This window comes from Thermobia domestica, chromosome 11 (assembly GCF_964235325.1).
Source record: "Thermobia domestica chromosome 11, izTheDome1.hap1.1, whole genome shotgun sequence".
Taxonomy (NCBI): Eukaryota; Metazoa; Arthropoda; class Insecta; order Zygentoma; family Lepismatidae; genus Thermobia; species Thermobia domestica.
Window position 1 is genome coordinate 89053322 of NC_137464.1, and position 17612 is coordinate 89070933.

Consider the following 17612-nt stretch of genomic DNA (forward strand, 5'->3'; position numbering starts at 1 on the left):
TACTGGATTTATTTATAGAACCATTACGTACCTCTGAATGGGTACGTGGGTGTCGTTCCTCTGCAAACGTTCACTAGATGTCACTGCAGCTGTCATTGTAAAAGTAAACGCAGTGCAAATATTGTAACTATAACTGCAAATGAAAGTTTTCAGTATAATGGTCGACTTATCCTTTATCATGGCTTTGCATTTTGCCATTTATAATCAACTATCTGAGAAAATTTATAAAGCAATGCTTCGTTTCGTTGCAAAACGCTGGCTACGATGTTGGGGAACCTATGAACAACTTTAAGATCATTGTTGACGTGGCGTAGCATTAAGCACTAGTATTACAAAATGTGCAATTATGGCATGTGACTAATTTGTTTTTCTTTAACTGCGCGTTTTGCAGTTATTCATATTATTTTAAGCATTGTATTGCAATTTTAGTTAAGATATTTATATTGCGTTTAACTTCTAATGACAGCCGCAGTGACATTAGATCTTGGAGACTCTTAAAGAGAAACAACACCCACCAGCATATTCAGAAGTACATAATAGTCCTATAAATAAAATTTCGCACTGATACGTCTGTTCGAACCAAAATACTTTCCTTAAGGGGAGAACTGCTACATGCACTTCAGAACTCCACTGTATTGGTACTACCCCATGCGTTATAGATCTCAAGTATATTGGTTGAGAAATCAATGACAGAAAAAAGTTCTTATTGTTAAGAATATTACATTGAGAAGTTACTCAAAATACGTATGTGTACATAAATGGAGCAGAACGGCATAGCAGTAGTGCTAACGGTATAATTAGCGTGTAGAAGTTGTTTTATTTGTGAAAACACTGCTGGAAGTACGTTTATACAAAACTTAATTCTACATAATTAGAAAGAAATAAAAGTACTTTCTATTGTTTACACATAAAATTTAGCATACATGCAATCTTGTTCAAATTCCCGGCCATTCACCGCTCTTTAAATAACCCTATCTGTATTCCTTCTACGGAGAGGTATAAGATGGGGTTTTCTCGAATGTAATATATATATATTCGGGATACGGCATTACAGAACTGGCGTAATTCAAACTTCCATATGGGTGCTGAGTTTAGTGAAAACGCTCACTATGATAATTAAACGTACTTTTAGCTTGTTATAAACGCAATAATAATAATAGAAAAAGCAAAAGAAACAAATAAATACGAACTAATACATTAACAGTACTCTAAAGAAAAACTTTATGAAAGGATAAAATGAAATGAAATGCAATCTACCAGTTTTACGTCCTACGATTATGTCGTGCAAGCTGAAGAAGAAGTGATGATGAAAATGCATAAAATTATGAAATAAAGTGGGACGAAGAGGGAGAATCCCGAGTAAACTCAAAACCACGATGTTTGCCTATCACAAAGCCCACTTGGCACGAGCTAGGATCGAACCAGAGATCCACGCACAGAGATGAACGGTCTACTACTATGTCACTGCGATCCCACATTAGGATTAATTACTAATATTGTGGACTAGCAAAGCACTGGTCACCAGGAAAAAAAAATACCCATTATCTCACACATGTTCTCACCTTAATAACTTCGAAATGAACGGATACATTCGAGTAAAATTTGAACGAAAGGATACATTCGAACTCCACGTATGCTAGCCCTCTTCGCTGACTAGTCGCTAGCGCGCACCTTTGGAGTACATGGTCCCAGGTTTTATTCCCGATGAGAGAGCTTGGAACCCATTACGGTGGTTCGGATTCCACCTTAAGGTTAGTGTAAAGGGACAAGTTTTGCCGATAGGTGTCACTATAGTCTTCTTATCTCTCCCATGTATTTTTTACCTTTCACGAAAATTTACAATTTCTTTTATAAATTTCATCCTAGAGACTTCAATTGTTTAGAGAAGGAACTTCATAACCTATTAAAGGGAACAATCCGAGCTGATTTTTATTTAGAATTTTCTTCATTGTTGAAACAGTTTCATTGTTAAAGATCTGGATATCCATTTGAACAATCAAACCATTTCAACAATGAGGAAAATTCTAAATAAAAAATCGGCACAGATTATTGCCTTCGATAGATTATGAAGTTCCTTTTCTAAAAATTTGAAGACTGTAAGTTGAAATTTGTAAGAGAAATCGTTAATTTTCGTGAAAGATAAAATATACCTGGGAGAGATACGAAGACTGTAGTGCCATCTATCGGCAAAACTTGTCCCTTTAAACCAACCTTAAACTGTAGGTTTGTGTTCCATGTAGCCTCAGTACTGAGAAGGGACGCTTAACTTAAAACGAAAAAACAAAACAACAATCTATTTTTACTGTAAACTATACTCAAATTTGTCTCTTCATGTTAACATAAGCATATATATGAAATGAATATATTATCTTTCTGATAACTACGTATATTCCATTGAAATGAGCCTGACATTTCTTTCTCTTGTTTTGACACCTTACTCTACAAGTAAATGCAATTTAAAGCAAAGTTTACTTTGTGATATTGGAATAAGATACATAGTTTTGTTTTAGAACTTGGAGAAAATGGTACAAAGCATAACTAACCGAGGTATAATCAGTAAACAAAGTGTCTCGTGAGTTGTGTACTCATTTTTTGTCACAATTTCACTCGCAATCTGCCTATCTTTCGCAGCTTTTCAAATTCATATATGTACATAATATTATTTTGTATAGAATAACGTTAAAAGAAATATCTTAAATATATTTGTACAGCTTACGGGTACTACTTAATTAATAACACTGAAAATATTATTTACAAAATTCCATGTTATGACTAAGCAAAAACGCCTAGACTTCATTCAATTCCATTTACTTGGAAAACAATGAATGAAATATATTATCATCATCATCTGTACTGATTTGTAATCATTTATTCAGTTACCAACAATTCTGTATTACAGATAACAGTCACTTAATATTTTTTTACTAGCTACTACTACCGTTAAAATGGAATTAAGTATGTATAATCTGGATTTCAGTAATGAACTATGGCACATTCATTCCAAATTCTGTCCTTTTTTGCAGCATAAAGTAGAAAATTAAAAATCTTACTGACCTTTGCAACTAACGTTAATACAAACATTATTATTAATGAATATGATTTCCCTTCTATGTCATCCTTCTAAAAATACAGTTATTTTCCACATTAATAAAAAATGGATATCCTAACACAAATCCAATACTACAGTTATTGATAAACTTGAGTTGTGTTCTTTTCAACATGTGAGTGTGAAAGAAGAATTCAAAATAACAAACTGGATTATGTACTGGCAATTACGATGCATCGTTCGTACACTTGAATTTAGTTGTTACGAAATTATAAAGAACGTAAAAAGTACACAGCGGGTATATAAACATAATGGAAAAGTACAAATATACTTTAGTTTAATATAAAAGAACTAATTTTATGGAATTTATGTCGTGTTTATTTTTGTTTATAAGTGTCTTAAGAGTATTTATTCATGATGGTAAATATCATGAATAGGATAAATTCTACAAGACCAAATACACACATACAGTAACTATAAACATAATACAGAAGTAGAAGTTGAGAATATTTCAAAGATGAAGATGACAACTTTTTACTTTGTTGGTCTTTCCTGATAAACTAAAGTTCGTACACTTTCTTGAATATCATGTACAATTCTCTTTGATACTTTTTGTTATCTTGCCAACAACAAAAAATTAACCAAAACAATGACTTTCTCTGTTATTTACAGAAAGTGGTCACCAAAGTTGTTCCACCACTTTGACAATATTGTTGGTAAAAGTTATTTGCAAGTAACTGTGGAAATATGTTTCACCATTTGCACCAAAATGTTACACATTCAATTGTTAAACTGATATATTTATTGATACAAGTATAGTAGTTAAATAGGAAAAAAGTAAATATTCTCGTTATTCTAGCTAAAGACATTCAAAATTCGAGGATAAAATAACACAAAGCAGACCATGGAATATATTGAGAGTGATCAATCTTCTATCAAAGCCATAGTTCAACCAATTTATTTCCTTTTCTTTCTCTCTTCCTCCTTCCCTCTCTTAATACACACAAAGAGAATCACAAGAGCATCATATCAATAGATCAAGCCATGATTCAGTTGTCTCAAGCTACAATTTAGTGCTAATCGGTGATCTTATGATGAGAGCAATTTGCCCTACAGAGTCAACGAACGATCCTTCAGTTGAATGTAAATATCCACATAATAAGAACTGTAACAAGTAGTAGTAATTTTAAGAACAATTAGCATAGCACATCTCGAAAGAAAATGGAAAGATCCTTGGATTCTTGGTTACAAATATATATGACATGTCAACCAATTATCAACAATCGCTATTGTAAAACGAGCCTCCACACAAGTCGAAATGCTTCTATTTTATGAATAAGTCTTCTGCAAGATTTTCATACAATATCAGAGAATCTTTCTACTGATGATAAAAGGACGGAACAATTGAATTGGTAGTATACATTTCTTTTACGCGTAATTAAAAGCTTAGTGATTTACGATCTTATCAACAATCAAAACAGTAATGTTCACGTTATTGTCGTTCGTATTTGTATTATATTATTTAAAATAAAATATTTAATTTCATGTCTCACTTATGTCCTCTATGGTAAAAGAGACGGACTTTAAACAAAGTGTATAAAATGAAATACGTAATTTGTAGGGTGAGAAAAAGGCGAGAGGAAGTAGATCTCCGTGATAACCCACAGACCAATTTTCTCGATCACAAAATTACATCGAATAAGAAGCACTTCTTATCAAAGGTGAGTGCTTCTCTTCAATTTTTAAATAATAATAAAGTTATTTTTTCAAACTTCAAACAATCGCACTCAATACAGGGTGGGCCGTACGTCCCTTGACTCAGTTCTAAATTAACTACAATAACAGTAGATTATTAACGTAAACAATGTTATAGTGGTTCATGAATAACATGTTATTTTACAATGGACTAGATGAAATGCCCGTTTTCCACACCAGGAGAATAGGTAATGGAAAGAACTTGAACCACTTCTATCCTTAGGAGACACATTTCAACGAAAGTGCAATGATAAAAATTCTTAATGTTACTCCTTTTCATCCACCACGCCGATGAGGGCTAAATTTGTACTTAAACGAAATTTGGAGTATCACTATTCATCTCAATGATACCGACGGTATTATCAGTTGTTTTCGATTACTTTTACATGTCATTGCCTTCTCACCACTATGCCGATAATGTGATAAAAGCCGAAGTTAGGGCATGGTCCACTTATGTACGAAAGATCATTAAATTCGGTGCAACAGTCTAGAAAGAATTGTCCGCCGAACATCGTTACATTCATTTTACACAGAAAATGTTTCCCTTAGAACGTAAATTTTCAAAAACGCTGGTGCATGTTTCTGCTTATTTTTAATGAGTTTATATACGAAGTTTAACCTTTCTACTTAACTGGCTTATGAGACACTGTATTTTTGACATAATTTTTTGAGCCCCTCTGCCCCCTCCCTTCTCATGTACGATAATTTTTTTTCGGAAAACTGATTTAAAAAAATAACTAAGTTAAGACAGACCACCAATGCATAAAAATCATTAAAATCAATCGAAACGCCTAGAAAAACTTAACTATCCAACATTTTAAAATCTCATTTATATATAGAGATAGACTAAGCATTGTTATATTTGCAATTAAGTACAGTTACAATGTATAGAAAGTTAGAAAGGATGAACGTATGTTCGAACTTCGAAAGCTGTGGTCATATGACCACAATTATCAACATGTAATTGAGTTATGTGCTTCTAGGAATAATGAAAGATAATTTTAAAAAATCTGGAACATTTAAAAAAATGTATTGCTTCTGGATTTGATAAGTTATCATACAAAAATATTAGTCATGCAATATGTTCTGTGCTTAAAAGATGTAATTTATGCATTGAAAACGATGAATGATGTTTTCGATACTTGATTTAGGTAACCTAAGATAATGGTGTGATACAAATTGTAATAATTTCGTAGTTAATGAATAACTGATTTCAAATGCATTTCTGTGAAGTAACACGTGGCCCACCCTGTATCATTAGCTTCCACAATAAATACATATGACACTTCTCAAAAGTTACACAAAAGTTACAACCGATTTTACTTAACACTTCAATTACATTACTTTCTAATTTGCAGAACGATCACTACTATAGAAATGAATTTTACATGAATAAATAAAAGTAGAAATATAAACCCTTTGTCTTCAATATAAAAGGAAAACTAATAACAAGAAAAAAAGAACTAAAAAGAAAATTGAAGATCTCAAAAACTTAACTGGCCTTCCATAATTAGTACAAACGTTAAAAGATCTTTCTTTTATTATTCGTACACAATTCTCTCTATGACTAGATATATACCATTATTATCGTCCGAATTATCCTCACGGACCATGATAAATGCGAAAAACAATCCTTGCACGTAAGATTATTAAGTATTTATCTATTTATAACTACTAAAATTTTTGTAAAATTTATACTTAATATCAAACACTATAATTAGTAATCTTTATAATTCTCTTCTCATATTAACTAATTATTTTTCTTTACAGTGTGTAATAAATTTATAAATTGTACAACAAAATTTGATCAATGTGAAAATGATCGTTGGTAATATGGTTCAAGTTCCCACAGGATTAAATATTCCAATAATATATTCAGATCCAATTTTATCAATCTGTACAGATAATTAAATAATTATAGCAAGTTTCATAAACTTTCAATAGTTTGTGTTCGATTCTGTAAAAACTCATTAATACCATAAACTAATTATGATAAATCACTTACTTGAAATTATAATTCGTGAATTATCTTTTGTCAAGCTTTCGGCTTTCGCCTTAGACAATAATAAAGAACGTCATGACTTGATAAAATATGAAATCGAATGGATTTATCATGGAAATGCGAAGTTGCAAGGCCACTTTGTTCCTAGTGTTTATTTGTTCCACTTTGTATATCACTGTTTGGAACTTATATTTTACGAGAGAACGGAAGCTCCTCAAGGAAGTATATCCAACAATCAGAAGCCCAAGAATGTGAAACGAGAAGTATAAATAACTTCACTGAATAAACGTGGTAAATTTAAACGTATCTCCTTCAAATATATTTTTGTATTTCATATTTAGCTTGTACTTTAAGCAGCGGTAATCAATTTGTGATTTTTCTAGTTCCCTTTAACTTTTATTGTTCTTTGTTTGAAAAAGAAAAAGAAAACTACTGGGAATGAGAAAGTATATGAATTTTACACTTTACCAAAAACTTCTTAGCGACAGAGCTTAAAAGCATTTACACTAAACCATTTATGGATGTCTTCTCGTTACACTTTCATGGTAATATTTTTCACGTACAATTAAACTGTAAATATTTTCCTTTATTTTGTATGAACTAAATAACAGTGTGTGCAGTTTGACAACATCTTGAAATGTATGGAGTAACAAATCAAAAACTTATATGAGATTTTACTTTAAATACTTTGTTAAGACCTGTGAAATTCAGAATAAGATTATACACATCAATAGACAAAATTCACAACATACTTTCTGTAAGCTACTGTTTTTCATGTTTATATGTCAATATGCAATAGTTACATAATGTCTGATAGTTTTCTATAAATTGTTTTTAACTCATATTCTCGTGCTTTGGAAGTAAGTTTTTAAGTAAGTAATTTTCCTTTATTAACTAATGTGTGTACCTTGTTAGTTTAGAAAATGTACTCCTTCCTTAATTTAAAAGAACGCTTCGAAGTCTTATCTCATTAGAAAGAAAGAAATCGTACCAATGTCCAAATAATTTTAAAGCTTTTTATCATCCATTACCTAACTTTTATTTTTCTTCTAAAACACAATATGCCCCTTCTTTTAAACTTCTCTGAAGTTCTTCTGTTAGATGTTGGGTACACTGACATATGATCATGTACAAAATCAAAAGATTTTCTGTCATAAACTTGTGAGATCCGCAAAGACAATGTTGCATTTAAAATAAATAAATGAAAAAAAAAAAAAAAAAAAGTACTCCTGTTCTTAAAATGTATTCCAAAAGACAAAATGCTGATCAAAAATTCTTTACAATATAGCAGACTGTATATCAACTTGGTCCACAAAATTGAGATTTTGTAAGTCTTTCCACTAGTCTATCGTTAGAAACACACAATTACAGTATTGTGTGTGTGTGTGTGTGCAGTACGTGGAAAGCTACAATTTTAATTATTGGAAAAACAAAAATTTATTCATTATACTTTTTAGTTAAGAAAATCGAAAATTACATAATAACAGATCTAATTCGAGATCTTGAAAGTTAAATAAACATAATTTTCACAATCTATTACACTTTCTCCTACAACACACACTCCCGACTTAACATTTTTTACTTCTTAGATTTGGTTTTACGTTGAGTACCTGAGACAAACAAGATAAAGTATACTAATTTCTTCATTTCTTAATGTGTATGTTAATTTTCATCCAGTTATACGACTTAATAGTTTATTATTATTATTATTATTATTATTTTATAGAATTTAAAATGACAAAAATCCAGCTTTCCATTGAACATTGAATTTTGATAGAACTTGTAAAAACCATATATACTAATGAAAGGAGAAAACTATTTTTTTAATATTTTTATTATTATTATTATTATTATTATTATTATTATTATTATTATTATTATTATTATTATTATTATTATTATTATTATTATTATTATTAACACAACAGATTCTCTATAGGTGCGAATTCCATAACGTACAGAGTGAAAAAGTGACTGACTGGATCGTAACCTCAGGCATACCATGCCGATGCGTTACGGCACGGTATGTACCGGGCATCCCGGTCCAGTCAATCACTTTTCACTCTCTGTCTGTTGTAAAAATCAATTAAAATTTCGCAATCCGGAGGATTATATGACAAATCATCGTCAAATATCAAATGCATTTACAGTATTAAAGAGACTACGAATTATTGTCGAAAATAGTATCTAAATACAAAAACATCACGGCTCTAAAATGAAGCCACGAACAGAATTTCTGAATGTATAAGACTAAATGTAAACTGTAAATCACGACTGAAGATTGACTTTCAGTCTGTGAACAATATACATGTCCAGCGATCATATTTTAAATTCCCGCTTTTCACCGTACATTCTACGAAATTTTCCGATGAAACACTGTCAATTTTTTTAGCGAAATGAACACAATCATACATTAATAGTAATTCTGTACCCCATGCTTTTCACATTACTGAATTACTGTGTATGTTCTCGTAAGACCAAAACTTAATGTTATACTTGTACTTAGCTATACTTGGATATTACTTTTATTTAGTGCTTAATTTAGCACTATTTACTTTATATTTAAAATTAACGAAAAGGGTCAACGTCTATCCGCATAATTCCAGCTTTTCCTATACACTGGACACCCTGCTATAATACAGTCTTACTCTCACGAATATTATATCTAGCATTAAAAGAAATTTTCCAGAATCTTTTAGATTGTAAGTTAGTTCTTTAATCAGCTAGTTATACGTCTACAGGTCTAGATTTTTACTTTCGTTAAATTTTCATTTTTTTCTTTGCGCTACTTCAGATTTATACAAACTCTAATATAATTTCTAAAAAATTAAAACTAAAAATACTGCTACTGATTCAGTTATTGACATTAAATATTTTAAGTCATTAAAAAAAAAAAAAAAAATAAAAAAATAAAATAGAACTTTATGTTACAAAAACACACTGTTACCAAACGATTTCGCAGCATAATGACTGTTATTACTCAAGCAACCAATGCACTAAATTTATGATTCAAAAATACCATGTCCAAATGCAGACAACCATTTGGAAAATCACTCAGGCAAACACACTGATTTTTAAAAGTACTCAAGGAATTATTGTAATACTTCTTTTAACTTTTTTTTTTTTTTTTTTTTTTTTAAATTTGGATTAATATGTACTAAAGTAAAGTAACGAGTACATTACTTTGTTTTGTACAATTATGTGGTTGTATTAACTTGGACTACAGAACATTTGCGTTTTACTTCTTCTGTATGATGGAAATTGAAATATCTCTATCGCCATATGCCACTTAATAAATTCATTACAAAATGTTTTGAAGTACCTTTATCATCCATTACGTTACGTTACTACTGAAGTTAAAAATGACATAATAACATTGCCAAAAGCAAGCAAGGAAAAAAAAAAAAAACTACCATACAGACCCATACGTTATTTTGCATCTACTCTTACAATATTAAAACAAAGTTTCAGCCGAACACTTGACATACGTATTTTCAATAAAACTCCACGTTAATCAAACACACTTATTTTATAATGGAGATGTTTACCTTGCTGGCAAAATATAATGACTGTTACAGAAAGAACATTGGACACTTCAATAATACTGGTGCTCTTAAATTTTGAAAAGCTCACTTAATTGTTACCTTTGTTTTATTACTGTTACAAGTATAGTGATGCTCTTATTGCTACAAAGGAAACAATTTCTACCAAACGTAGTATATCAGTAAGCATTATGCCACTTGTTTAATGCAATAAAATTATAATAAAATAAACTTCAGGTGTCGTAAAATTCATCCGATTCATCAGCGTCACCATCTTCAGAGGCTTCAGTACTGCTATAATCATAATAATGTTTTTGATTTTGCTGCTCATGCTCTGTTTCATGATCTATATTATTACCATTATCATTTTTCTCCTCTTCATCTTCTTCTGCGATGGGTTCATCCAGCAACGTTTTATGGCGGAACACAAAGTTTGGCATGCATTTTAAAGCTTGTCTACACAGCTTCTCAATTGTGCCTTGAGATGCTAACGGAATGGCACTCCTTTCGCAGACTACACGGGAATCACTGCGGGTGGAATCCTTATTTAGTTGGTCCAGCGAATGTTCAGAATCAATTAAAGATAGTGTTTCGGAAGATGCCACTGAACTAGAGACAGACAAATTATCATAGCTTGAGGACACTAGTCGCTTCATTTCAATATCCTCCAAGGGATGGACTTCCTGTAATAGATTAGAAGTTACAATTACTGGAACAGCAAAGTTGAAGTACAGATATAATATTATTGAGCACGTATTTCTTTTATTAAAGAATATATTATATAAGACTTTAAACTTAGTTTATACCATATTTTTTAAATCAATTTATTAACGCAATCGCTGATCACACATCACTCATCGTTTTTAGTGCTGTAAAATCAGGAGGTGTTGTATGCAGTAAGTTTACACTTCCACTATCTAGATAGATTCATCAAATTACGTGCAAAGACATCGGAAATGCATGTTTTGATCTTCCTCATGATAGATGTTAACAATTCTACATGCATAATTAACATTCACTCAGGGTAACTTTAAAAGGATTGTTATATTCTTAGTATAATTTCGGCAAACTAAGAATATAAATATCTTTTTAGGATTCCCAGTCACACTACAGGTGATTGTCAGTTAATCTTTAAAAGTGGTAGATGGTATATGTGTTAAAATTGTACATACTATTTAGGTCTAATCACCAGTGAGCTGGAAAAGAATAACCTTATAAAAAATAGAATAAATTTGGCATGCAAAGCTTAAAATGGTGTAAGACTTGCTTCATTTCAGAGTACTAAGTAATTCACACACTTGTACTTTTCACCACTTTTATAAGAAAATTGTACCAGGCATTTACGCTGTTATCTGTATAATTTGTTATGAAAGCATATTTGAATTTATTTTGAACTCACTGTTCTCGTATGTGGAAAGTATGATAGCAGAACAAAGAAATGAGCTACAACAGAACAACGTAAAACTCATAAACTAAATTACACTAGCTAACACACATTTGGTAGAAGTTTGGGGAATGGCTGATTCTGATTGTGTTCCCTTCCCTGATATCGGGAAACTGTGTAGAAATCTTCTGCCACCCACAATTTATTATATGTAACTTTTAGAAACCCGCCATTCACTTTACGTTTTGCGGACTGCCATTTTTCGTTTGTCCCTGTTCCCCTCCTAATTGACAGAAGGCCACGATTGATATATTGTCGGAAAGATGATGGAATTCAGATTTCAACCGTGTAATGTTTGCGTCGACTTCCTCTATTGGAAGAAGAAGGGAACGAAAAAACTAAAAACAATGTTTTAAAATTCGTAAATTTAGAATTTGTCAGAAGGTCGCAACACTGCAGATAACGGTGCGGCAACAAAATTTCGCCAACAAATATGCTATACATTTATGCCTATCATATTTAAAGAATAAAAAGACTGGCATTATGCAATCTTTAAAAAAAAAGTGTAATATTCAATAAACCTTGATGGATTTTAAAACTTTGGAATCTCATACCACTGGCATTATACAATGTTAAAAAAAAAAAGAGTGTAATATTCAATAAACCTTGATGGATTTTTAAAATTTTGGAATCCCACACCATAATCTGGCATCTATTTGCTCTAGAGACCTGCACGGGCCGGGCTCGGCCCGAAACCCGGCTCGGCTCTGTTATTTCTTTAGGCCAGACCGGGCACTGATTTCTCTTCAGGTCGGGCCGGGCTGGGGCCGATTAATTGCAATAATTATTGACTTTCATTAAACGATAATTAGAATAAAGGCAAACGTTGAAGAAGTGTGCCCATGAAAAATGTTACAAAATGAAACTTTTAAAATTTATCGGGTCGGGCTTGGGCCAAGAATTTTAAAAAACTTACCGGGCCGGGCCGAAAATCTCCAAAACTTTTCGCGCCCGGGCTGGATTGGGCTCGGGCCAAAAAATTCGGCCCGTTCAGGTCTCTAGTTTGCTCCACCTCTATCCCCATTCTAATTGTCACAAAGCCATGAGTCATACAGCGTTCGAAATGTTTCATTGGTGTAATATGTGTATCCATTGTACCCTATTTGTAGAAGACGAAAACAAGTTTCATAAAAGTAAAAAATTCACCATATAGAGTGTAAAACTGCACTTATCAAAAAAGCGCAATTTTGTCTCACAACAAATATAGGAACAAAAAGCCTGTTAGGATGTTCCATCTCTCTTATTGATGCTAGATATTATTATTGTGAATCATTTTGAGTACGAGATAGAGGTCTCAAAGTGACCCCTATCACTTATGTATAAAAATATTTTATGTACGGCGTGCGAATACATAGCACTTAAAGTATTCTAAATTTTTTGTATTTATTTTTCTTTCTTTCACGGAACAGTGACTTGTTTGGAAATAATGACCTCGAAAACAAAAACGGAATAGCGCATGTCCGCTGCTTTCACAAGTTCTAGGTGACGTTACCAGCATTATTTGTGACCATAACAGTGACGGTTATTGTTATGAGATGTAGCTGTCTTTTCCGTGAGTGACTTTTCTTTAGAAGCATGGAGAGGAAAGATGGAGACTATGCAAATATTCACCTAATAGTTTCTGTTATGCGTGTGTGTCATTTGTTCCAAAATCCAGATATGACCTATTGGAAGAACAGCTTACAGACTGTACTTTGGCTGTCAAGTTTGTGACCAAGATAACGACTGGATGCCTCAAGTTTGCTGCAAGACGTGCAACGCTAATTTATGACTGTGGTTTCATGAAAGAGAGAAAGAAAGAAGAAGAAAAAAAAAAAAAAAACGTTAAATGACATTTACTGTCCCTGCAATTTGGCGAGGACAAACCAATCATTTGTGTGACAAATGTGTCTGGATATTCCAGAAAAATAAATTTAAAATATCTTAACCAATCTGCCATGAGACTTGTGCCTCATGACGACAGTATGCCTGTCCCAAGTGCGTGTACCTGACTCTGACCCTGACCCTGTACTTGATGAAGAGGTTGCAGCACATCAGAAGATTCTAGCTTAGTGTCATCCGATGAAGATTTTATTCCCAAATCTTCAGTTACTCCATATCGCATACAACAACCAGGACTAAACGATCTCGTATAATTGACAAAAGAGGCTGCTAAACTTCTAGCCTCAAGGTTGAAAGAATAGGGATTCTTACATGAGAACACAAATTAGATTTCCTCCAGAAATCGACACAAATAATTGTCTGCACATTTCCGGATTAAATGTGCATGTGGACATTGACGGACTAAGGATGACGGTGAGTTTCTAATATAAACCTGAAAAATGGTGTTCGTTTATAAACGGATCTAAATACAATCTTAAAGCTGTTCCCTTATAATGGGAATCAAAAACCATTTATTCCATTAGTATATGCTATGGGATTTACGGAAACATGAAAGTATGACAAAGATACTGAATGCAATTCAGTACAAGCAATACAAGTGGAAAGTTTGTGCAGACCTGAAAGTTACTGCTTTGATTCTTGGGTTACAGGGTGGCTACAGCAATCACCGTTGCTTTTTGTGTTTATTATATGGCTACAGCAATCATCGTTGCTTTTTGTGTTTATTATATAGTCGAGCCACTGACACGCACTACTAAACAAAGAAATGGTCAGAAAGACAAGCATTCATTCCAGGAGAAGTAAATGTAAGACACGCTTCTCCAGTTGATCCTCAGAATGTACTTTTGTCACCTCTTCATATAAAGCTAGGCCTTGTGAAGGCATTCGTCAAAGGAATGGACAACGAAGGTGATGGCTACAAATACTTGCGACAAGTGTTTCAACGAGTATCGGAGGCCAAATTGAAAGAAGATGTATTTGTTGGACCGCAAATTAGAAGCCTCATTAAAGACGCACACTTTATATAGACACTAAACCCAGCTGAAAAGACCACATGGTTATCTTTCAAGAGTGTTGTTGTATGTTTTTTAAGATACAAATATACTAAAGACAATGAAAATCTGGTGTGTGATTACACGGTGGACTGGTTTAAATCAAATTCAGAAATAAATAAATTTAAACTGAAAATAAGTAAAATCCCGTTTCTGTTCTGTCGTTCCGATTATGGAAGATAATAATCATAATACATGTAGAGCACAGTATGAAAACGAGTGCCATGCACAGGATGATTAGGAAAAATCCCGTTTGGAACGGGTAATGGGGGAATCCTGCTTCCTTCTCTTCGTAGCATAGTTTTAATAAATCATTAACTATTCCAAAGGGGAAATTACCATCGACATTTAAGACGAAAATTCTTTTGTGTGTTCGTCTGTTTGTTTCCAGATAATAGGGGCGTATTTAGAAGAGTCCGATCCCCTCTCCGAAAATTATATTATTATTATTATATTTTATAACTTAAGCGAAACTTATGTATTTTATATGTATTTCATGTCGCAAGCTAGTTCCGATTTTTTTTAAATATGCCCCTGCCAAATATCAGTAACTTTTATGAAAAAAGTATCACGTTGCTGTACTTTTTCCTTAATGCTTAAGAAACATTGGGATTGAAATAAATTAATGATTGGGGATTAATTCAAAATTCAACCTCAATACTTTTTTTTAAAATGGCTTAATTCACATTTAATACTAATTCCTAATATTTTTTCTTCAATTCGCGACTTGTATTATACAATGAGAAAGATTTGATTTGAATAAAAAAATCGATTTAAATTTTAAAAAATCAACAAAAATGATTTTTTCTCCATCCTGGCTGATTTAATACAAAACTATGAAGCATTGGGCTGTAGGATGTCCCTGAAACTTCACTATCTACACTCGCACCTTAACTTCTTACCCGAGAACTTAGAAGCAGTGAGTGATGAAGAAGGTGAATTTATTTCATCAAGAAATATCACAAATAGAACAATGTTACGAAGGTAGATGGAATCCTGCCATGACGGGGGAAATACTATTGGTTACTTTAGAGAGAAACTAAAACAGTGTACATGAGGAAATCTCAATTCACAACCAGGAAATCTTCCAAGTGTCGGTACAATAAAATTTGTAAATTTACAACTGTGGCACCATTCGTCATGTAATGTCTTTCATAGTTAAACATTAATAAATGTTTCATGACGAAATCAATAAATATTTTCAGCTGCACTTTTTTCCATCTTCGTAGTATTATCTGTATTATATCTATATTATATATGGTAATATATTTGTAATATGTCTATTTCTATAGTAATGTTATTTTTAAGTATGATGCTCTTCATATCTGTATCCAACTGTAAGACTCATTACATTTTTGTATCAAAAGGTCCAATACATTTCAGGCAAAAATTCTCTTGTACGCCTTATATCTGGAGAACTACATATACTGTAGTCATTCTAGCTATCACTTACCTTAGTATGATGTGCTTATTCCGTAAAAAATACGAAAACTCGATTTAGGATCTGTTAAAAAATTTTGTGGGCCCTGATCCAAAAATGCATCAAAAGATCCAATATATTTCAATCAAAAAAATCTCTTGTACGCCTATTTATGTCTGAAAAACTACATACAGTGTAGCCATACCGTAAAAAATGCGAAAACTTGATTTAGAGGCCGTTCAAAAATTTTGTGCACTCTGATCCAAAAACTAATTATTGGCAAGATCGCAATCTTTCGATGCATTTTTTGATCATTCCTAAAATTCTTGGGCAAGATCGCAGTCTTTTGATCCATTTTTTGAATCATTCCTAAAATTTTTGTTTGCTTAAACAAACCAAGTTCAAAACCCATAGTGCAATTTCCGGCTTGCAGTTTCGTGGACAACTATCAAACTCTTTGTGTGAGTTCCCCGTGGTTAAGAGCTTAGTGTACGCATCTTTGGCGTGGGAGTCTTGGATTCGATTCCGGCAGGAGCTCATGTGGTTCGGATCCCAGTTATGCTGTAAGTCCACGTCTCATATACCATCGCTTCTGAAAGGGACGCTAAACTGAAATCAAATCTTTGCAAAACACCCTATATAACGTAAAAATAACGCTTACCATCTCTTATTTCGAAAGCTATAGGAGTTACAGTAATATATAGTGCTTCAACTTAAATAAATGATGTATTGTGAAAAGTATAAACTACAAGTAAATTTTAAATTTTTTAAAATTGAGATTTTGACTTTTAATCAACCACTAAAAACTAGCAGTATCGTTAAATGATCTTAGATGTATTTAATCCACTTAAATTTTGTACGCAAAACATTTTGCTTTCAAATGATAATTTTTCCTGAACACGAAATGCCAGTATAAATATCAAATATATAATGTAACTTCATTTTTAGGGCACCCTGTAGATAAAAAGTGTGATGTGATGGGAAGAATTTGACTTGAGTTTTAGAATTAGGAGTCAGAATTATTTAAGAACATCCATCTCCGTGACTTCTACAGTAAAAAAAGTTAAAATTTGTTGGATAGCGTTATTCGATGGAAGAACTGTTATCTAGTTTTAGATATCACATACAAGCGAAACTGAATTCGAAATGGTTCATGTCCCGATTATAAATTTCTTATCTGATGGATCGTTTAATCAAAAATCATAATTTCAACTTCTGTTTTTTTTTTTTTTAATTTTTTTTTTTAAAAGGACATTTACCTCATCCGTTCGAGAGTACTTTTTTAACTCTTTATTGATTTCCTTCAGTCTCTGCTGCATCATGAATTCTCGCCACCCTCGTCCATCGTCTACATCTGTTGATCCTAATGGATCATTTGTTCCTTCCTTCCCTACCGTGCTTGATCGCGTAACACTACGAAATGCCTGAAAAAGGGAAATCAACCACATTACTACGAGGGTTGTTACATAA

At 32.4% G+C, this 17612-nt stretch overlaps 1 protein-coding gene across 4 annotated transcripts in view; it reads right to left on the reverse strand.

Moving 5' to 3' along the window:
• Positions 1–10520: 10520 nt before the first annotated feature.
• LOC145664271 (uncharacterized) overlaps positions 10521–17612 on the reverse strand; it is a 53721-nt gene continuing 46629 nt past the window's right edge. For 3 of the 4 annotated variants that reach the window (XM_081730796.1, XM_081730793.1, XM_081730794.1), the window contains 2 exons: positions 17402–17566; positions 10521–11028 (listed from right to left, as the gene is read on the reverse strand). In XM_081730796.1, the coding sequence (XP_081586922.1) occupies positions 10579–11028; positions 17402–17566 (615 nt within the window). In that variant the 3' untranslated portion in view covers positions 10521–10578. The remainder of the gene's footprint in view (positions 11029–17401; positions 17567–17612) is intronic. The other variant, XM_081730795.1, reaches the window with a different exon arrangement.